The sequence below is a fragment of the Pelodiscus sinensis genome, chromosome 4, assembly GCF_052426305.1.
Source record: "Pelodiscus sinensis isolate ZL-2025 chromosome 4, ASM5242630v1, whole genome shotgun sequence".
In the NCBI taxonomy this organism is placed as follows: Eukaryota; Metazoa; Chordata; order Testudines; family Trionychidae; genus Pelodiscus; species Pelodiscus sinensis.
Genome location: NC_143055.1, coordinates 20,423,760 through 20,448,099, shown reverse-complemented (window position 1 = coordinate 20,448,099; position 24,340 = coordinate 20,423,760). Strand labels below are relative to the sequence as shown.

The 24,340-nt window shown below is 39.7% G+C and overlaps 1 protein-coding gene across 8 annotated transcripts in view; it reads right to left on the bottom strand.

The window, feature by feature from the left end:
- DOK7 (docking protein 7) overlaps window positions 1–24,340 on the bottom strand; it is a 253,658-nt gene that overhangs the window by 165,062 nt on the left and 64,256 nt on the right. For 4 of the 8 annotated variants that reach the window (XM_075930820.2, XM_075930821.2, XM_089777787.1 and 1 more), the window contains one exon: window positions 11,493–11,535. In XM_075930820.2, the coding sequence (XP_075786935.2) occupies window positions 11,493–11,535 (43 nt within the window). Of the gene's footprint in view, window positions 1–1,332; window positions 8,754–10,634; window positions 10,730–11,492; window positions 11,536–24,340 lie in introns of those variants that run through there. The other 4 variants (XM_075930823.2, XM_075930822.2, XR_012904405.2 and 1 more) reach the window with 4 other exon arrangements.

Here is a 24,340-nt window from a genome sequence, read left to right as displayed (position 1 = left end):
CAAATAATAGAGAGGGAAGGGAGAAGTTTTTATTTAATCGGTTTTGGATTCATTGCTCTGATGAAATATTGCTCAGTTTTACTATCTTATTTAATCATTTAATTTGATAGCAGCCTTCAACTTCCTGAAGGAAGGTTCCGGAGAGGATGGAGAGAAGCTGTTCTCAGTGGTGACAGATGTCAGAACAAGGAGCAATGGTCTCAAGTTGCCGTGGGGAAGGTCCAGGTTGGATATTAAAGAAAACTATTTCACTAGGAGGGTGGTGAAGCACTGGACTCGTTACCTAGTAGGTGGTGGAATCTCCATCCCTAGAGGTTTTTAAGTCCTGGCTTGACAAAGTTCTGGCTGAGATGATTTAGTTAGGGTCGGTCCTGCTTTGGGAAGGGGGGCTGGACTCGATGACCTTCTGAGGTCTCTTCCAGCCCTAGGATTCTATGATTTCGTGATCACAGAAGTCTGTGTTAACAAGAAAAGCAGTCTATCCAGACCATCTCTCCATCAATCCAGAATTACGCAGGATGGTACAGATGTAGGACTATACATTGGATTTACAATGCTTTGCAAGTTATATAACCTGTTAAGTGGTTTTAACTATTTAGGTAAATTGGCACTGTCTGCTTTCCTCACAGTTTTCATTGTGGGCACCATTGCAGGTAATGAGTTGTACTCACACAAATAATCCCAGTGAGGCTAATTGTGTATGCAAACACTACCCAGTTTAAGTAAGGGTGGAGGACTATGTTCTTTATTGTATTTGAAATATTGCACCACTGCAAGAGTCATGTACACTGCACTGTTATTTTAAGATAACTAACGTTATTTCAAAAAAAAATGAGAGCGCCTACACAGCCATTCCGTTATTTTGAAATAATTTTGAAATAATGGACAACTTATTCCAAAATCTGTAATCCTCATTCTACGAGGAATAATACTTATTGGCTGTGTCTACACTGGGCCACTTATTCCGGAAAATCAGCCGCTTTTCCGGAATAAGCTGCGAGCTGTCTACACTGGCCCTTGAATTTCCGGAAAAGCAACGATGCTCTACTGTACAAAATCAGCCGCTATTCCGGAAAAGCTACGCTGCTCCCGCTTGGGCATAAGTCCTTATTCCGGAACACTGTTCTGGAAAAGGGCCAGTGTAAACAGCCCAGTAGTCTTTTCCGGAAAAAAGCCCCGATTGCGAAAATGACGATCGGGGCTCTTTTCCAGAAAAGCGCATCTACATTGGCCACAGATGCTTTTCCGGAAAAAGGGCTTTTCCGGAAAAGCAGCCTGCCAATGTAGACGCTCTTTTTCTGGAAATACTTATAACGGAAACTATTCTGTTTTAAGTATTTCCGGAAATTCATGCCAGTGTAGACACAGCCATTCTGAAATAGCTATTTTGAAATTAGGTGTGCTCCACTCTTGCTATTTCCAAACAGCCTCTCCCCGGGACCATTCTAAGTTATTCCTGCCCAGCGCTTCCAGGGGTTCTAAATCAATATAGCACATTAGGGAAGCCTGCCTCCAATCAATTTTGAGGCTTCCCTGCAGTGTAGACATGCTATTTCAGAATAAGCTATTTTGGAATAACTATTCCGGAATAGTTTATTTTGAAATAGCTATGCAGTGTACCCTGACAGAGCAGTTGTGCTGTGTGCAGTTTGGCAGATGGAGGCTGCTTTTGGTACTTGATATAAAATTCTCATCACCTCCTAAAATGATGAAGATTCCTTGAAGAGGAGAGCCACTGAGTTTCAGACACAGTTTAAAAACAGCCAAACATGTTACCCTTACTATTAAGAAATTATATAAAGTGAACAGGGTCCTCAATATTTGACTGGCAAACAAGATGAATAACTATGGAACCAAGTTAAATAATCTTTTTGGTGTTTTGATTTAAGACAAATATGAATACAGATTAGAGGACAGTAAGTAAATACTTCACAAGAACATAACTGGACAAAAAGACTCAGTATTACAGTACTTGTGCACTCACAAAAAGCATGTACTCTATAGCCTAAGACTACAATATACACATTTTAAAGCGTATCTAATACAGAAGAACTATATATTTTTAATTTACATGCAGATTATAGAGACCTTCTGTACCCTAGTGAACACTTATTTACTCAGTTGCATTGGTTTCAGTGGGAATACTCACAAGTAAATGTCCTTACAGTGTAAAAAGGGCTTCACAATCTGGCCTCTTGGTAATGACCAGATATGTTTTCATTGTGATTGGTTTGCTTTTTTCTGCCTCTTGCTTCCCAGAGGCCTTTCTGTGAGTCTTTGGGACACTATAATAAAGTTTATGCAAATGATAGTTTCTACTTTTTAGGAGTGACAGACACAGAGGTTGTTTCCTCTTCCAGAGAACTGAACTGAGTGGCTGTGTCTAGACTGGCATGATTTTCCGCAAATGCTTTTAACGGAAAAGTTTTTCCATTAAAAGCATTTGCGGAAAAGAGCATCTAGATTGGCACGGACGCTTTTGCGCAAAAGCACTTTTTGCGGAAAAGCGTCTGTGCCAATCTAACCGCGGTTTTGCGCAAGAAAGCCCCGATCCCCATTTTTGCCATCGGGGCTTTTTTGCGCAAAATAGTTTTTAGCTGTCTACACTGGCCTTCTTGCACAAATACATTTGCACAAGAGGGCTTTTTCCCCAATGGGAGCAGCATAGTATTTGCACAAGAATACTGACAATCTTACATTAGATCGTCAGTGTTCTTGCGCAAATTCAAACGGCCAGTGTAGACAGCTGGCAAGTTTTTCCGCAAAAGCAAATGCCAGTCTAGACACAGCCAGTGAGTTTGATCAAGAACTTGGTGCATCTAGCAGGGCATGTGGACTTTTAAGCAACATTCTATGAGTTATAGAAGAAAAGAATCCGCCCTGGCATTTGTACAAAAGAACCAGAGAGAGAAAATAAACAATTCCAAATGAAATATTTGAATCCATTATGGTCAGGACAATGTTACCCAGCGGGTATAATTTGGTGACTTGACATATGCATGTTGTGGAATTTCGTGTGGATTCTTTTCATGAGGCTTTGTGCTTCTTACTACATCTACTTGTGCTAATGAAGAACAATACAATGAATACATTGAGAGAGGATTCAATGTCCTCCTGCTTGCTATGTTCTGTTCTTTGTCATGTAACCAAAGATATGTATTGTAGCAAATGAGTGGAACTGCTTGACAAGATACATTTTCAAGAAGTTGAAGTAGTCATCTCTGTGACAGGCATTCCATTTCTTTCACCATGCTCTTCTGTCATGTCTTCATATGATGTGGTTTTTGGGTTTGGTTGTTTTACAGTTTTTGGTGATGTCCATTTTTAGTGTGGCTGACTGCCATGTCTTGTGTTCAAATGCATTAGCTCATTTAGAAAACTGTTTACATTTTACTTTTCATGCTTACGGGAAAAGAATGTTCACTATGGAACAAAGACTGGTTCCCTTCCACAGGGTTTTTCCTTGTGAAAATCAAGTCTTCGTATAGTCGATCCATAGAATTGTGCTCCTATATCTCCTGTGGCTATGACAAAGAGAATCAACATTTGAAATGGCCTGTTTTGTAGCTTCATATCAGTAGTTGGGCCTCTATGTCAACTCTTCAAGGGGCAGAACATTTTGCTATGAATGCATGTTCATAGGTAATGCATCCAAATCCACTAAAAACTAAAGAAAGATTATTGAGGTTTAAGTACAAAGATTATAAACTAACCCCTACAATTTAAATTTTTAAACTTTGCCACCTGATGGCTACTGAAAAGGAATGTGAATGTGCTAAACACAAGCTTATGTCACAAGCTGGTTTGCATTCACAACATAGGCAATAAGGTCTGAATGTCTAGACTGCCTGATTGTCTGGAAAAATCATTACTGAAATGTAAAATAGTTTAAGTTCTCAAGTAAAGCTGTGTTTCTTGCTGCATTAAAACTAGATGAGGCTCTTAAACCTGCTCAGCACATCACTTACTCAGATGAAAATTTTTTCATATCTTTCTTTGAAGAGGGATGTTATCTTACTCAATAGAGAATCCAAAGCACTATGGCGTTGTGACTGTTTTAGGATAGAGGGAACCTTTGGGTGTGTTTCTTTTTATCAAAATATATCAGATTTGCTGGTGCTACGATCCATTTATATGATCTCCTCTGCTTGTATCTTTCTGCTATTTGAATGTGAGTTCACACCTCATTACATAACACAATTACCGTTTATCAGCAGTGTACAAATCACTGGACATATGTAAACACTTCTATTTCTAAAGAGATTTTGCCATACTCTGAAATTTTCCCTACCTGTCTAATAGGGAATTTCTTCAGATTTGATAGACATTTTTCAGGACAATCCATATTTGTGATATTGTCTAAACAGTTTGTAGTACCAGGAAGAGCAAGGCAGGAGTCTCTATCACATATAAAGAATATACAATTTTCCATGGTGATGAACTCTCTCAGGTTCGGTCCTTCTGGAAGGCGTTAAGGCTGGCATTTGCAATGCCCCCTATCTCGGGTCCTTCTCTTTATGTGTTCTGTTTGACATGCCTTTTTAAAGATGCATCTGCTGTCAAAATTTTGACAAACCCCAAGTCCAGGATCAGTTTAGACTGAGGATGAAGGAAAAACCCTGGCACCCACAGCATGCTGGGATACAAGCCTCTTCATCTGTGTGCTTCTGGCCAGATCCCAACCACTATTGTATTGCCTTTCCGGACCACTATTAATTCTTACATATCCCATCACACTACATGCTACGATCTGCAGGCTCCCTGCATCTCAGTGCTAGGCAGTGTGGGGGCAGGTAAGGAACAGAAGTAGAGGAATATAAAAGCATCCTACCTGTGTAGTCCCAGCTCCACTACTCTTTGCATCCCATAGAGTAGGGACTAGAAACCTTGGGCTCTACTTCTGCTCTGAAGATGTAATAGAAGCTATTTTAGGATTCTGCAAGTCCTCATGTTGTTACAAGCAGGATTCCCTCCCTTTTAGCCCAGCACAGTTCCTGTATTTCAGGTGTGCACTCAGGCCAAGATATAGTTCTTAAATAAAATGCATGAATTGTTTAAATGACTGTATCCATTTATCTACACTTTTTCCAAGCTCATTTTTAAGGGAATTTAAATTGTGTGCTCATAAGATTCAGGACAGTGAAGCAAGAGGAAGTCTTATGATAGAAGACTTTATTACTCATCAATTTCTCATAATAAAAATTCTGTTATAATAAAATTTCTATCACTGCCAAGGATGACAAATTAACTGTGGACAATGTTCAAAATACAATCCTTTTGGGGGGGGGTCCAATAAAATATCACAATCTATTTTATCTTTCCCCACCTCAAGAACTGATGAAGAATTTCCTGCCACGATTTCATGAATTATAAATTACGTTCAGCCTTGTCAGAGGCCACCAAGTCACCATGGGGCAGATTTTTATCTTGTAATGATGTAAATCAGGAATAACCCCTCTGAAATAAATGAAGTTACACCAGTAACTAACTTCAGAAGAGGATAATTAGGCTGAACAGTTCTGCAGTAAAAGAGATGTGCTCCTTAAAGGCTCTGATTCCTCCTCCTCCTCAATTTAATTTCAGCACCCATTCCCTCTGTTATGTACATAACTTTAAGCTACCTTGGGTTTCTCTCTTCTCTTCTTCATACACATGAGAACAATTTAACATGTTTCTAATTAGCACCCTGACATTTTAGAACCTTCCACTCCCCAGCACTGTTTTGTCTTTACCCCCTTATTCATCCTATAGCACATTTCCATGTCAAACTTCATGCAGCTTTTGTATAACAAGCAAAGAAGCTGTCACGCAGAGAAAGCTCTGTAATGATGCAGATGACATTGATCATTCAAAAGATGAAAAAAAAGGAACTGCACATACAAGAAATAGAAAAAACTTTGTAATGATGATGAAGCCTAATTATATTGGGGTTCGGTACTTTAGGGGATTATCTGCTATGGTTCTAATTAAGTTCCTGATTTTGAACAATACATTAAAAATGAAGGCAAAATTCTCTTTGACTCCTCTAATTATAGAAAGCAGTGGTAGCAAATGTCAGTGACCACCACAACTTTGTTCCAATACATAGGCCCTGTGCAAGGCTAATTGGTACTAGTCATTGCAAAGAGTGGGGAGGTGGAGGGAATATTATCCTATCCTTTTCAGTGTTTCCTAGCAGAGCTTGCCCAAATCAAAGGGATTTCATGCTGATTCTTCTTCAAAGCTGGTTCTGTGGGGGCACTACTGACTTCCTGGGAGCACTGTGCTTAGTTGAGCACACATGTACCTACAGGGAACAGCTCCAATCTGCCTCCTCCCATGGACACTATCACAGTGCAGTAAGGGAGCTCAGGATATTTCAGTCCTGCAAAGTCCTGTAGAAACAAGTTTCCAGGGAGATTATTTCTGTCTCATTATGCTTAGCTTTGCTGAAGTTTTTAAGGCAGATACAATACAAGATTTAAAAACAGTTAAAATTATTCACCTCACCAGGTTATTTTTACATTTAGTAGCAGTTCTTGAGTGACATTTGAACAAAAGTGTTATGCACTGACATATTTGTGAAACCTTATTCTCCAGCATGTTTGAGTTGCTATTAGAATGAAGCACATTTCTTTTAAGGTGATGGGTCTACTGTTCACAATATGTAACCACTAGCAATTAACAGAGAAATGTTTAACCTCTTGTGTTTGTATCACTAGTAGCTGAACACATAACGTGTTGAGTCAAAATTGAAGTGGTTAGCAGAAGATGTTTTATAAAGCACATAGAACTTCATAGCACAGCAAAGCTGTCTTTGCATTTGTTTAAGGTACTTATATGCATAGTTAGCATCACTGTTAATATACGTTGAGGATTCAAATGCACAAAGAAACAGGTATGTGAGTAATTGGGTTGCCACATTTTCTCATAACAGAATAGTAGTGTATGTGTGACAAAGCGGGGATTGGATTCTCAGTTTGCTTTCTTATGTTGCATTTGATTTCTACTGCCCTGTAGTAACCCTGTGTGTTTGCCTCAGTTTCCCTGGATACTGAATTACTATTTAGATGTGGATGGGGATTTCAGGTATGGTTCACTGAGGGAGTATGCTTAGCCCATCAGGTACACAGGTACCTGAGCCTGAGAAGGGGGTGTGACCAGGTGACACCTTTTGCCTGGGAAGCTGGACAAAAGGGGAGGTGGAACTGGTGAAACTGGAGGTATGCTGCTGGGTGCGTAAGGGAGTCTAGCTGGCTTGGGGGACAGAAAGAGGGGCCAGGGCCAGGACTCTGGACCCCCTTCTCCCCAAGATGGGTTGAATTGGCTGCTCCTGGATCCTGTGCTAACAAGTATGTTCTATGCTGTGTCCCTGTGAACTAATAAAATTTCTGTTCTACCTGCTGGCTGAGAGTCACATCTGGCTGCAGATGGGGGTGCAGTGCCCGGTGGCTCCCCACTCCTCAGCGACACTGCATAGTTAGCATCATTGTCATGCACATTGAGCATTAAAATGCACAAAGAAACAGATGTGAATAACTGGGTTGCCACATTTTCACATAACAGAATAGTGCACATAGTTACATTCACAAATTCTCTCTCTATAGCTATAAAAAAGTTTTTCCTGCTGGGAGACAGAATGACATCATCGAGCGCTCATACACTCTGGCTGCAAAAGCTGCCAGAGAGAGGGGGACTGGCTAGTGCCTGGTGTGTGTGCCTGGTTATTTGGCCAGTTCATTAGATCAGCTACCTCAAATGAAGTGATTTTCTCAAAATTCCTCATCAGAGAGACAGCCTCATTTTGGCTTCAGCAAATGAAAGGCAGGGGATGAAAACAGTGATAAAAATATATGTAATAAAGAAATGTGAGCAAGCTCTAGTGAGGCGGTCTAATCCAGATACAATTCTTTGAAATATGGTTGAGTAACAAAGGACGTTCAGCACATGACCTGGATTAAAAAAATGAAAGAAGCAAGATATCAAAATAGTATTACTTTCCAAAGCATTGCAACAAATTAGGTTCCGTAATATTTGATGTATCTGCAACTAAAAAGACAAAAGGAAGCACCTGGGAATGATAAAGTTGAGAAACTGAGAAAGAAGTTGTATGGGTTTCTTTTTTATTAAGAAATTCCATAAAGATGTGGTTATAAAAAAAGAAGTAGAAGAGATGAAGATATCACGAAGGCAGCCAAGAGAATAAAAGACAGATGAAGGGGAAAAAAAGATTCTGTTTGGACTTCAATTCCCTTTGCCACTCCTTTATTTTCTGACTTTTATTACACATTCTTTATCTTGCCCACTAGTCACATTCAAATAACCACTTTTCTTTATCTTGCTGATTTCTTCCATTAGATGATGAATTATACTGATCCATTTTCAATTAAATATTCTTGTCCTTCATCTTTGCTTGGGTCAATGACTTTCAAATCTTCTCATCCTTTAAAAAAAGGTCTATTTTCTCACTAAGCAAATATTTAATTGTAGATTTTAAGAGAGATTTACATCTGTTTCCATTTTCTTTGTGTTCAGAATGATAGAAGCGAGAAGATTGTACATTTTCAAAGAAATTTCTCTTAGTGGCACATTTACAATAATGTTAGGGGATGGTCATTGCTACAAAAAAATCCAGTAAGGTTTTTCTTCAGGCTTTTTTTAAATTATGGCAGAATTCTTCATCTTATGATGAACATCTTGAACTTCTGAACTGCATCAGTGGTTTATACAAATGTACTGTTAGATCTTGCTTTGCTTAGATGAGCAAACATTTCCTGTAAATATAGCCATTATACTCACATTATAATTACATTTTCTTTGCTAGATTATAACACTGAAATATAATCATAGATGCAAAACCACAGCATGGATTTCCATTTGCCAGCCTCATTACAGGTATATATATTATTACAGTCCCATTGACAATTCCACTATTGTTTTTGTTCTGTTGAAGTTGTCATTTGACTTTAAAATTACTTGGGACTATATTGTTATATCATTGCTCACATTAAGTAGTACTTTTAATATCTCCATACATTTCAATGGGGACTACTCAGAGAATAAGGTGCTATTTAAGAAGAGTAAGAATCTAGCCTTTAGTATTACATTCTCTTGTCATGCACGAGAATTATTCCATAACTTCTGGGTATCATCCCTGTAAGAAAATGCTTATTGGCATAAGTAAAATGTTCTAGTGCATGCTATAAAAAAAAGCCAGCAAGTATGGTGTATTTTTTTTCCAGAAGGTGACTTCCCTTTCTGTTGGCCTACCATGCCCCAAGGATTTGCAAATCAATTTTGAGCACAAATCAGAGTGGGTCTCTACTTGGAATCAGGTATAATTCAGGCAAATAGAGATACAAATACTTGCTAGATGAAAATATTCCCCAGATGAAAAGTGCAAGCTGCCACAATAAAGTGATTCTTTTTACAGGTGCAATTGACACCTATGTCTTATGTTCCTGAAAAATACTGAAGGTACAAACACTGATTCTTAGACATCTAACTACTGCCTCTGGGCACAAAATCAGGAAGCAAATAGTCCATGTGCATTACTTAAACCCACAGGTCATTTGCAGGTTGAAATAATAGCAGTCCAAATATTACAGCTACAAATTGCACCTATAAATGAGAGGCACTGCTGAATTGTAGACTTTAATTAGTTAAACTTCATTCTATTTTATAGATATTTCCATCATAAATCAGCCATCTACTTTATTTAGGATAGCATTACTAAAGATTGGGTAATAAAAAGAAAGACGACAAAATTGGAAGCAATTATCAAAATCTGTTTTCCGTTATATCTGTATACATCTGGAGTAACTCCACTATCTTTACTGCAGTAATTGAGGACAAGATTTGCCATATGGTTCTAAATAAGTTTTCTCTTCCTAACATATTACAAATCATAATAAAAAGAGATCTTAATTAGAAAGATTTTCTGGTGCTAAGAAATCTGTTTGATTCATTCATTCTGGAATCAGTCTACTCAAGGAAGTGTAACATCCAGCTGATCCTGCTAACGCTTGAGAAGCAAGAGTTCCTTTTATTTTTTTCATAGATGGCTTAAAATGAGAAACAAATATGCAAACATAATTTGTTTGTTTAGTTTTCAATACTATATGTATATCAGAAGCAAGAAACCTGGGACAAAGTCAGTTGATCCATTGGAGTAAAGGGAGCAGTTAAGGAAGATAAGGATATTGCAGACATGCTAAACTACCTCTTTGCAACTATCTTCACCAAAGACAATATGGGGATGCTACCTACCCCAGACTGACAGTGTCAGTTGATTCACTGGAGTAAAGGGAGCAGTTAAGGAAGATAAGGATATTGCAGACATGCTAAACTACCTCTTTGCAACTGTCTTCACCAAAGACAATGTGGGGACGCTACCTACCCCAGACTGACGGTACCCTTTTCAGATAAAAAAGATGAAATGTTATCAGAGATCAAGACGATTCATAGATTCCAAGGCCAGAAGAGAATGTTATTCATCTGCACTGGCCTTCTGTGTTACACAAGCCTAGAACATCTCAAAAAAAATCCCTACAACATATCTTTTAGAAAAACATCCAATCTTGATTTTAAAATACTCAGTGATGGAGAATCCACCACTACCCTTGGTAAATTGTTCTAATGGTTAATTATCTCACCTTTAAAAATTTACGCCTTATTTCCAGTCTGAATTTGTCTAGCTTCATCTTCCAGCCATTAGATCGTGTTATACCTTTCTCTGAAAGAGAAGGTGCTGGAACAATATTATAAATTAGACAAAGACCATAGGGAGAGTAATATATTTTACTGACATAGTTTCCATGCAAAAGTACATAACACGCTGTCACCACCTAAATAACCTGAGGTCATAATTAATCTTATGGGCCAAATTTGTGGTTCTTTTCCAGCTTTCGTGAATCAGTGTAGTTCCACAATGGAGCTGTACTGAGTTACACTCATTGAGGATCTGGCTCTATGCTTCTAACGGTTATTTAGAGGACTTGAATGTGTACACTATGAATGGTTTTATGTGCACAGCTAAAGGAATCTTGTGGAAGTGAAGATTCTTAGATACATATGAAGAAGCTTCAATGGAAGGTATGTGAATTGAGTTTACTCTGGATGTTACTAGAGCTTTAACCAAACACCCCAACCTCTTTGATTGTATTGTAGGAAATGCCTTCAAGCAATCTTACCTCTAAATTAAATAATTTTTCCATGTGAGGATAAAACCAGATTTATGAATCCATGCCTTTGTTGAACAGCAGTTGAAGACACTACAGATTTTTAATATTTTACAAAAATATAAATTGTATAAACTGCATTTGAAAGACCAACTGCACGGAGAATCCTTTTCCTCAAAGAGACTCGGTCCTGAATGTACAGTCCTTACATGGTCCACAATCCTAGATTGCAGGATTTGGCCTTCCATTTGCCTGCCTCCCTCCCACAATCTTGGCAAATTAGGATTACAAATAGTAATATTTAGCAAACTACACAATTAAATAAGTACCTACCTGGGAGAACTGGTAACACTCCAGACTGTAAAACTGCTGTTCCCTAAACAAAACAGAAAGAGATAGAATGAAATCTCTCTTTGCATATAACAAAGGTTTCACAAAAATACAATCAACATTGTGAAGGAGTCTTTAGCTATGCAAAAGTATTTAAAAACCAGAAGAGCCCCAACAAAGACACCCTGGGAAAAAAATTGTAAGAAATATCTATGAAATGTCTATAATATGCCTTAAAGGGTCACTAACTTTAGCTTGACTGTTTTGAAACATATCTTAACAGATAAAAAAACTCAGCACTGATTATTAATCAAGTGGGAAAAAGTAGCTAACCTTTGTGATTTAAGATTACATGAGATCAAAATTAGAATACTTTTAATATAAGGTTGTTTGTTTGCTTGAATCTCTCCATATGCAACATAATAGATCACATTCACCTAGCCACACACAAAGCTTGACTTCCCATCAAATCTGAAATAATTTTTCTCAATTGGTAGAAAATAAAAGAAAATTGTCCACATTCATTATTAGCTACATTAAAATTCAAGTCATGCTGAATTCCTGTTGGAAATATGCACAAAGAAAATGTGTTATTTTAAAATCTAAAGAACACGATGTGATATGCCACAGGGTGACAGTATAGTGAGGTACCAAACACGGATGACTGGGGGAAACTATGTGGGATGATTCATTATCTGTGAGAAAAATCTAAGCACTGTAGCAGATGTACAGATCAAATTTTTACTAGTAATTAATCTGTTAGGTTATCTTCAAAAGACTGTTAACATTTTTATCCTAGCATCCCTATATCCTTTCCAATGCCTATCGTGACGGGGAAAAGCCAGATGGCTACCATAAAGTAACAGAAATCAGGTGCATTAACTGTAGACGAAACAAATCCCTGTTGCCATGGCAACCAAATGACAGATAATTAAGACACATGGGATCAATTAAGAACCTCCTAGAACTCAGTTGAGGCATTTAAGTTAATTAAGACACCTTGAGGCTATCTAGAACCTGCTAGAACCAGGTGAGAAAGTTAGGTTTGATGGAGACAGCTGGAGGCAATTAAGGACCAGCTGGAACTGATTAAAAGCCTCCCCTTTAGTCAGTTTAGTGGGATTCCAAGAGCAGTGGGAGGAGAATATGCTGCTGGAGAGCAGGAACTATAGAGATGCTATCTGGTACCAGGCATGAATCCTGTACCTACAGAGGCAATGGGCAGAGAGAACACTGTTCAGGGAACAGTCCCTTTGGGCCCCAGTAGTCTGAGAGTGACAAACCACTTTTAGAGGGGAAGTGACTGAGTTAAGGAATCTAATCTGTTATCTCTCTGCCTGGAGAAGCCACCAGAAACTAAGAGGTTTTTTTCCCTTCCTCTATTCCCTGCTATGCCAAAGTGAGAGTGGCTAAATCAGATTATAGCTTGCCCCTGAAGTAAATGGGTTAGACTGAGAACTGTAGTGAGCCACTGAGGGGAGCAATTAGACAGGAAGTTGTTTTCCCCAGACAGGGAGAGAGGATACTTAACCTACTGCTACCCAGAAGCACAGGACCCATTGTGTGAACTTAGGAGGTTCGTCACACTATAGAATTTGCTTATGCTTTTTTATTTGATAACCCACTATTTCAAGGACAAATTCATGCAATAAAAATCTTTCAGTGTATTTATTTCTTTCAAGTTCTTATTCTCAGCTGTCTACCTCTGTTCGGAAGTTATATGTATGTAATTCAGTAAATAATAAAGAAATACAGCATTAGGGGGCCTGATCCAACTTCCATTAAAATAAATTGCAAGACTCCCATTTATTTGGATGGGGACTGGACCCTAACTATATGAAGAGAAAATATTAGTTCAGTTTCAGGTAATGAACTGTACATTAAGAAAGGATTCTGCTCAAGTTCTTTGAATGTTAAGCAATGACAATTTAGATTTGCAGTGCAAAACCATCTATAACAGTAGGAAAAACAGGAGACCATTTCAAGCCTTGACTGAAACTCCACTACATCAATGAAATCTAAAACCTCCGCCTTTACTTGGGTAATCACGCTCACTATGTTTTTTAACATTTGGGAGATTATGAGCAATTATTTACACTAGAAAGGAAAGGAAACGTTTTATGAAAAGAAACAGAGCCAACATTTCATTTATGGAGTGATAGATAAATCCAGCAGCATTTCAGAGATAGAAAAGAGCATTTGCTCAAATTAAACACAAGCATTGCTGTTCTTTTCTATGGTTACTTTGTGCCAACCTACAAATACAGGCATTTCAGTGGCGAGTAAAATATTTCTTATGAATATAAAGTTTAAAAAGTGTTTTCAGATCCTTTGGGAGGAGAGTTGCTATTATAAGGGGAGTTAGTATATTTTGGTTGCCTAATTTTTTCATTACAATAGACTCTTGGAACCATTTCTGAGAAACTATAATATCTTCTGTTAGTAGCAGGTTTTGAAATTCTGTGGCTAGGGAGTTGCCTTTTCTTTGTCCCATAATGGCTAAAGTGCTAGGTTATAATATGCTCACAAATCACAACTCTTACTTGTGTTCCCCAGGAAAATTTTGGTAGACTGGACATGAATAGTCTAAAGCCAGAACCATGCTGCTACACAAACACTAGCTGGCAGCTAATATCGTTACTCCAGTACCCCCAAATGATAAATTACAATACTGGAGGTTTAGGGTTCACACCCTGCTAATAATAATGGGTTGTAGATATTAGAATTTGCTTTTATCTTTTTATTTAAAAAAACCCTAGAATTTACTTACACAAAACCTATATTCAAAGAACATTAGTTAACTTGCAAAGTCAAGCACTCATTAGTGAGAAAAAGCTAGATTTAAGGTTGCCAGTGCAACTTTAATTTTTCCCCATGATGCATTTGACTTATGATATCAAGAAGGCTTAGCTGTTTAATGTTTAATGTTAATTTTGCTTCAGTCTTCACTAAAAAGTTTAATCATGACCAGATATTTAACACAGTTAATATTAAAGGAGAATGAAACACAAGCCAGAATAGGGAAAGAACAAGATAGAGACTATTTAGGTATGTTAGATGTATTCAAGTTGGTGGAGCCAGCAATCTTCAAACTGTCTGGCTATGTCTACCCAGACATTATTTCAGAATAACCGATATTATTCCAAAACAACATAGTTCGCGTCCACACACCAAGCAGTTATTTCGACATAATGTCGACATAATTGGGGTCTGGAGAACTTCTTACTCCAACTCCTGTAGCCTTCATTGTACGAGGAGTAAGGGAAGTAGGAGAGAAAGTGCTCTCTCGGACTTCCTGTGTAGACAGTGCCAAAGGCCAAAATAAGCTATTTCAACAAGCTATGCAATTAACGTCGCTCAAGTTGCATAGCTTATTTCAGCTTTAGCCCTGCTGGATGGACATGCCCTCTGTGATTATGTTTGAGAACTCATGGGAGTATCAGAAGACTGGAGAAGGGCAAACAGCACATGTCATTAAAAAGGGGAAGAAAGAGGACTTGGAGAATTATAGATGAGTCAGCCTAACTTTTCAATTTCTAGAAAAATACTTGAACAAATTATGAACCAATTAATTGACAAGCACCAGGCCCACCAACAGAAATTCTGGGCCACAAGACAGAACAGTCATTGGAACTCCCAGGCACAAACAAGACATGCCCGTATAGATGTGGTCTCCCTAACATTTGGGCAATGCTGCACCTATGGTGGCGGGTGCCCAGCAAACTGACAGCTGTGCTCTGGAAAATCCTTTTCCGGCATGGCCAAGGAATCGACACAGTAGAGTCGCCAACTGTCTAATCACACAAACTCAAAGCCCTGGCCTTCTGCCTTGCCCCTTTCATGAGACCATGTGCCTGTCTCGCTGCTTCTCCATGATGTGGAAGGTCGTGAGTTTGGGTTGCAGGAGATTATCATTGTCCTGGTATAAGAGGTCCAGTTGTGGCCATGGGGAGAGCACTGTCAGAGCCAACAGGGTCAAGAAACAATGTTGCTTGGGCCAATCAGGGCCAATCACGATGACTCGGGCCCTGTGCCTTTTGAATTTCTTTAGTTCCTTGTTCATGAGCAGAAATGGGGGAAACACATACAGCAGATCTCCCATCCAAAACAAGGAGGCAGCATCAGATGGGGAACCTCACCCAGGCTCTGTCAGGAGCAGAACATCTCCTATTCTACCTAGTTGGAGAGATCCACTCAAAGCACTTCTACACAGCAGGGCTGAAGTCAAATAAAGCTACGCAACTTGAGCTATGTCAATTGTGTAGCTTAAATCGAAATAGTTTATTTTGGCTTTTGGCACTGTCTGAGAAAGAACACTCTTCCTCCAACTTCCCTTACTCCTCATAAAATGAGGGTTACAGGAGACAAAGAAAGAAGTCCTTCAGCTTGACATTATGTCAAAATAACTGCTTGTAATATAGACAGGGACTATGTTATTTCAGAATAATGTCAGTTATTCCGAAATAATACTGCTGTGTAGACATACCCTCAAGGAGTGTCCCACTCCCAGAAGATCTCTAGGACCACCTCCACAGATAGCATACACTCATGGTGAGACGAGAATTTGCCAAGATTTCTGGATGCTCAGAAGATTCTAAGTCGATATCAAGGCTGATGCAAAAGTCCCACAGCTTGTGGGCCTCCTGGCAGAGGGCAGAAGAATGGGTCCCCCCTTGCTTGTTGATGTGAAACACTGATGCCATGTTGTCTGTTTCCTGACCATTCTATCTGCCAGCCAGGGGCAAAACACCCTGCCTGCGAGATGAACTGCTCTGAGCTCTTGGATGTTTATATGCAGTACTGCCTCATCCAGAGACCACAGATCTGGGTCTTTATAATCCTTAGATGAGTCCCCCAATGAAGATCCAACATGAGCTCAATGATAGAAGGATCACCACACTTGAATGGTGGTGTTTGAAAGGTGTTTGTAGGGTCAGCCCTCCACTGAAGGGAGGTAAGTACTGACCCAGGAATGGTGAGAACTTTGTCCAAATTACCTCTGGAATGGAAGACAACTGAGGCCAATCTGCAGAGATTACATATGGAGACAGTGTAGGATGGTGCTTATGTGACCACTACTTATTTGAACTGTGGATCTCTTGTGTGGAGTAGTCCAAGCTGAGATTGATGTTGAGGTATAACCTTTTGAAATCTCAGTGGAATTCTTCAAGTGCCTCCTTTTTTCTGGGTCCATGTGATGAAGATGTCATCAATGTAGCACAAGTAGAGGAGGGGCAGTTGGAAATGAGAGCTGAGAAAGTGTTGTTCTAAGTCAGCCATAAAAATGTTGGCATACCATGGGGACTTATGGGTACCCATAGCAGTACTACTGACTTGAAGGTATAAATCATCCCCAAATCTGAAATGGTTCTTGGTGAGAATAAAGTCACAAATCTCAGTAATCAACCATGTCATGATATCATCAGGGCTATAGTTCTTTACAGCTTGTAGTCCATCTTTCTATGGAATAACGGTATAGAGATCTTCTACAGCCATACCAGCTAGTATGATATTAGATGTAACTAGATAGATACAAAATTGATAAAATTGGTAGACTGAATAACTAGATAGATGGTCACTGAAAAACAACAAACATTGACTCCCATAATTATAGTTAATTGAGTAACTTTGGACAATATTGCCATACTCGAAGAGAATTGCATTGTCCATCCTTTTATGTAATAGACCATACTTTGCCTTTTCTACAACCATTTAGCCAGATCCCATAATCCTATGATTTTTGCTACAGTAACGGCAGAATTGTCAGGCCAATAAGTAGTATCCAAAATGTTTTGGTTGGGGAGGATAGTTACAAGAAACAAAAAAATGAGTTTTGCTCTGTTCCACCACCATTTTCACATTATTACATAAATTTACAAATGTAACACAACATTCTCAAATATGAAATGAAAAATATAGAGAGGAGCATAAACATGTAAACTACAGTTGTGTCAAAACAGCAAAAAGATAATTTAACTCACTCAAATTATATGTATCTTTATTACGTATGCATGTCAGGACTGTTCCCCACTCTGGTGCAGAAAGGAGGCAGATCATAAAGACTTTAAATATACCTTGCCTGAACAGAATCCCCCCAGTGTCAGAGGGTATGTCTACACTACCACCCTAGTTCGCACTAGGGTGGTTAATGTAGGCAACCGGAGTTGCAAATGAAGCCGGGATTTGAATTTCCCAGGCTTCATTTGCATATTGCCGGGCGCCGCCATTTTTAAATGTCTGCTAGTTTGGACTCCGTGCCCGCGGCTACACGCGGCACGAACTAGGTAGTTCGGATTAGGCTTCCTATTCCGAACTACTGTTACTCCTCGTGGAATGAGGTGTACCGGTAGTTCGGAATAGGAAGCCTAATCCGAACTACTTAGTTTGTGCCGCGTGTAGCCGCGGGCACGGAGTCCGAACTAGCGGACATTTAAAAATGGCGGCGCCCGGCAATATGAAAATGAAGCCCGGGAAATTCAAATCCCGGGCTTCATTTGCAACTCCGGTTGCCTACATTAACCACCCTAGTTCGAACTAGGGTGGTAGTGTAGACATACCCACAGATTCACTACGGGGGGGGGGGAGGAGTAGCTGCCACCATCAAGTGATTTTATCTGTAAAACCAGGGACGAACACTTGAATTCTGCCTCTGGGGTGCCCCAAGCTCTTCTGTGCCAAAATAGCTTGAAAAATAGAAAAACAAGCTAAAGTCTCTGGTAGCTGACCACCCAGACTCAGGCAGGCAAATACATACACAGACAGATCCCTGTTACTGTCCAGGGCACAAGAATCAAATCATCATATTAAAAAGTGATTTTTATTACAAAACAAAAAATATACTTGATTGCTAGATGTTACAAAGCAACTAAGGAAAACAAATTAAAACACAGAGAAAATCTCTGGGAACAATTCTTAGATGATAAATGGGAAGGGGAGGCGTAGATTCACATAGAGCAGTTCAAACCAAACCACAAAATAAAGATAATACCCTGATTGTGACTAGATTCACTTTCCCCCTTTACTTACTCACAATCTTCTCTTGGTTCAGTCCACTTCCATGCCCTGAATTCCTTGAAGGCATGGTAGTCCTGCCTGGGTTTAAATTATTCTATGTCTCTCAACTCCTGGTTTAACTCTCCCACACAAAGAAAGCAGGCAAGGTATCTATATCCAATTCAAATTTCAGCACTCTATCTCGATTTGTTCTTCTGGTTCCTTGCCAACACACTTGCTAGTTATTTGAGTTTAACCCCTTAGTCACCAAGTGCTGGCCAGCACTCCTATCCATTACATACGGTGTGAAGCTTGGGTACCCATAGAAGTGCTACGATAGTTTGAAAGTAGCAGAGTACCAAAGTTTATGCATAAATCCAACAATTCTGCTATTACTCATGAAATAATTTAAGTATCTCTCTAATGTAGGGTTTTTTCTCTAAGACCCATAATCTGGATATTTAAATAATGTAATGCGTGGACTTACTTCAAACAACCTCACTATTACAACACCCACAGTAAACGGATATGTACCATTTGTGTATTGCACATCATGAACTTCATGTCCAAGGCTATTTTAACCTTGGTAGGGATCTGGTTGCTGTCAGATGACATTCATTTTTGATGTTCTACTTTCAAATATCTTGGGCAGAGTTCAATGATAGATGTCAGAAGGACCTAGCAGGTTGATATACTGAATCATTATTCACAGATTAGCTCTGTTACCCTAACTAAACATAACCTAACTTTGGCATGCATTTCCAGGTTTCCAAACAGGGATCATGGCACATAGGTTTTTTAATAGTAAAAAAGGATGTTTTTAAAATGTGCGTATTCCACAGCAATGTTTTCATCTAGTTTATTTTAAGATGGCATTTGACCATTTTAAAGCCTATTAAACTGCTGACTTCCTTGGCCAGTTTTCATTTAAAACTGTAAGCCAGTCAGAAATACTGTCGCTTGCAGAGTGTACAGCTTTTCCTTTCTTAGAGGCTCTATAACCTCACTTACAAACTACTGAAATATGAATCGATCTATATGCATCATGTTATATAGTCCCAAATCTGCACTGCAGAGTTAATGGGTATTGGTTAATAAGTATTGGTTAATGGTAGCTTTGTCTTTCATTTCAGTAGATGCAGGATTAGGCTCAGCAGCCCCAGGTTCTCTACTTCATCAACTAATGTGGCACATAGCAACTTAAGCCAACTGGTTACATGTACTGAGGAATTCCCCTGCACAGGGAAAATTTCTGACAGCTTTAGGCTAATATAAGTGGAATAGCCACATCCTAGCCCAGCTGTCCCCTACCCCCCCAATGTAATATGGGCAGAAGGGAGCCTGTTTAGGGCTGGATGAGTGTGTCAGGAAAGAGATGGAACATGGTGACATCAGGTTCCACTGTGCATGAACCCCAATGGTAAACGCTTGATGAGGCAGTAGCAGAAGTTAGAGACGATCCCTTTGTGCTTTAACTTCCACCTGAGCCAAGCAATCAAGGACAAGGGAACCACAACAATCTTCCCTGCAGCCACCGCACTCCATTACATCCTCACAATGACTGGAGCCAAAGTTCCTAACGCAGGAGCATCTGCACAGAAACACGGAATTGACTGGACTACATCAATGTTCCTGTTATCTGAGATCCTACCTCTGATAGTGACTTGCCCCACATACTTCAGTGAAAGTGCCAGAAATACCTGTTCACAAGGAAGTTTCTTCACAGCTTCTCCCACACACTAATTACAGGTTGGCATATGCCTTGATGCACGATCATTTGTATTGCAGATACGCTGTGATATCATGTGCAAAATAAAGAAGTTTGCAGTAACTGACATGAAAAGCTGATCTTGGAAACTGCTAGAGAGAAGACTGTGATTACTCAGTAGGATGGCACCCACTCAGAGCTAGTGCTGACTTGGGAACAAGACTTTCCTTTTGTGAAAAATGTTGAGGTTTTTGGCATTCGATTCCATATTAGAACAAAGGTAACCTTTTTACATTTTTCACAAAAACGCCCCAGGAAGAGGCTATCTCAAATTGGCCAATAGCCCAGACGTTAGGACGCTCCACTGGGATGCAAAGGATTCCCAAATCCCTCCTTGGCCTGCCTGAGAACAGGGACTTGACCATAGGTCTACACAGTAGAACAGCCCACCAGGAGAGACTGAGACAGACAGCCGCTGGCTCTGTAGCCAGATAGGTAGGACACTCACACTGTAGGAGCCTCATGATCACATCCTTTGTCTGCATCAGGCAAAGCAGCAACTCAAACCTGCATTTCCCACATCTCATGGGAGTGCCTGGCAGTAAATACCCAACCAGCTCTAGTTAGAAATAATCCTGCTTGGTGCAGAACATTTCACACCAGCACAACGTAAAAAAGTACTGATGAATGCAATGGTACCCAACCCACCATGACTTAGTGCTGCTGCATAGCCACCAGGTTATGTCTTTTTTAGCCAAAGAGTGGAAATGGAGCTGTTGCATGGACCAATATCAGGGCTGCAAGAGCAGACAACATTTTTTAACCTGAGCCCTTAAAAAAATAATAGTAGTGACTAAATAAAATGCAAACGCAATAGTACGCATTCCAAGGGTTTAAATGAAATCACCTAAAACTTGGCTGATTTATAAAACAGAAAAACTACCCTTCCAACGAGGCTGCTGATGGCTGGTGCAGAGGTCAATTGCTCAGAGGCTCAGGCAATTCAAAAGGAGCCAGGACTCCCAGCTGCTGCAATTGTTGTCAGCAGTAAAATAGGGCTAAGGCATGCTTCCTGCCCACACTCCCTGTGCACTGGTCCTGGAAGAGCTCATCAAAACAACACATCCCTACAGTCCCTGGGGTGATTCCTGTACACTGCCTCCACCCCCAAGCATTGACTCTGTAGTTCCCATTGGCCAGAAGCTGCAGCCAATGGGAGCTGCAGGGATAGTGCCGGCTGGTAGCGGCACTGAGAGACCCACTTACCCCCTGCCTAGGAGACACTGTCAGAGGGGTGTGCCAGTCATTTTTTGAAGCTGCCAGAAGTAAATGCTGACCCCTTGCTCCCCTCCTTCATCCCAGTCCAGAGTCCGCACACAAATTCCTTCCCAGAGCCTACACCCTGTACCTTAACCCCCCAGCCTGGTGAAAGTGAGTGATGGAGAAAGAGTGGGGGAGAGGGCTTTGGAGAAGGTGCAGGACAGGGGAATGACCACAGGGAAGGGGTGAGACAAGAGTCTTTGGGTTTGCATGACATCCCTACCAGATGGGCATATAAAAGTCCTGGCTAGACTGGGAAAACGTGGCCAGTTGCACAGCCACTGCAGGTATACCAGTGCCCAAATGCCAGGCCGACTACATTCATTCATTCAGAGCTTTTGCGTGAGTGGGGGGCCATAGACTCTTCTGCCCCATAGCCAGGAATTGCTGTCAGCAAGACTCACATCCATCAAGTGAAGCAGCTTCTTCTGGTCATAGTGCTCAATTAGCTCCACCATCGCCTGCAATGAGAACCAAATAGCAGCTACCTGATACTTTTAATATTTCTGAGACACCTCAGGTCTGATGAGAAATAATTCCTGGTGCGCAGCTTGGGAAAAGCAAGCCATTTTTCTGTTCAGCCTGGTTTGATGCTTGTCAATAGCTGCAGCATTCTGAAACTAGTGACTGTACTTTGTGTCTACTGTTGTGCAACTTTAGGTGTAACTACTTTTGACTAAGTACACAAAGTCAGTTTTCCCAGAGTTTGGATTCTCGCACTGCAACAAGGCTTGAGACAAATTTATGAGGCACCAAACCTTTTCATGTCAACACCAAGCAGTCGATATTCTTCAAAATATCACAAAGAATGCGGGCAATATGCTAAGTTTTCAGAACTCTTAAAAGAAAGACAAAAACTAGACAACTCTAATAAAAATTACTAAGTAGCATACATTGTCTTGCCAAACAAGGACTTACACTTCCAGGCCATTACAATGAGCAAGCTGAAAATACACCCTCATGTGGGCAGCTTGACTGAAATTATATTGTTTTGTCTCTAGGCAGAATATAATCCTGATATTTCAAAGTGGTTGAAAAAAAGTTCACAAATGCAGTTCTTCAGAAAGAGATGATGGAAACTGTGAGTCTTAAATCTCCCTTGAGGGAGATTTCTAAAAACATTTCTGGAAAGTGGTGTACAACAGATATCTCCAACAAAGAGCAAATGGTTCTCTGGATGTGATAGTGGATGATGACATGAACAATGACAAAGAGTTAACTGGATTGTACAATAACCTGTACATCTACAGAGGTATGTTGCAGTAATTAAAGATATACTATTGTCTTTAAATCAGACACTCAGCAATTAGCATGGACCATGTTATAAGGGTGATGCTAATATGGCAAGCTTAGTGTCAGATGTAGCAATTAGACTGACCAAACTACATAACTCATTGCAATGAGCATGCTTTGAATTTGGTATGCCAGGACATTACTAAAAATACTACTAGCCTAATAGCTCCTCTTGAAACAATTTACACACAAAAAAATCACAAAATGTAATTTAAAAATCACAAGTGAAATATTACAGGATATTAAATATGAAATGTTAAGTACATTGCCAAGCCCTCTGTCAACTAAAATGGATGCTCTCTGCAGAAACACTGATTTCAGTTTCTGAGACCTACCTTGAACTTTGTGCATTTCAGAAGGGTGCAAAAGATGCACAAAAAATCCTAAAATATACACTCCAATTGAGGTTGTAAAAACTCAAATGGAAGTTGAATTTTACTTTTTGATCTTGAACTAACTTAAAAAGTCCCGATAGGTCCAAAACTCTGCATAGGTCAGATATTTCAGCAACAGAAGGCCAATCTTTCATAAAAATAGCACTTAAGTCTATCCAATCAGACAAAAGCTAGAACTTGTTTTGGGTGCAAACTCCACAAAAGTTTCAAGTTTGAGATGGTCAGCATAGAAAAGTTCTGAAGAAATTGCAAATAGGCACAAATGAAGCCAGGGCAATAAAGGAATGTGGTAAGTATTTCTAATCTTACAATTGCCACTATTCAATCAAAATTAGAACAGAAAAAAATGTCAAAATATTCAGAATCTTAAAATTCTTATTACTCCAACCATAACACATGCAAGTTCAAGGCCTGCTTCAGGTGAATGGTTCCAATTTAATCTATGATTTTCTGATTACTCAGCTTCATCTGTTGCAAGCCAACTGTCAGTTTACAGAAAGATCACTGAAGTCAGTTCATAAATATCTCCCTTCACTCAGCCAAACTGAATGTCAGCTGTTTTCTGAAGTGATGATGTGGATAAAAATGATTTTGGTGATACCAGCAACCAACACTGTGTGTGTAGTTTCAGTGCTCTCTCTGTTAAAACATGGTTTGATCCACAATGGGTCAATCACATCTCAAATGCAGCATGATTTTCTATTAACACACAGGCAAAACTTTTTATGTAGGCAATGACAAATGCTACAGATTGCAGATGGTACAGAAGAATTAATTTCAGGAAACCCAGCATAAAGATCATTTGGAACATTTTTTTCCAATATGCAAAATCATTATTTTTGCTCATGTTCAAAAAATGAGTAGTTTTGTACCATGACTAAATCTGCCCACTTTTAATGAAGTGAGATAAACTAGCTTCTGTTCCCAACTCAGTATTTCCTTTATTTATTAATGCAATCTCTATATTTCTGGGGAGGCGAATACTCTCCCTGGCCCCAATTTCTTTATGAAAGGAGTAGCTGCACATCCACTGGCATCAGTATGCAGCTATCCAGGGAGTCACACCTGAAATAATGTCTTCCTTCCCTCCCTCTCTGTATCTGTACATATTATATACAAGGTGAGACTAGACAGCAGTTCCA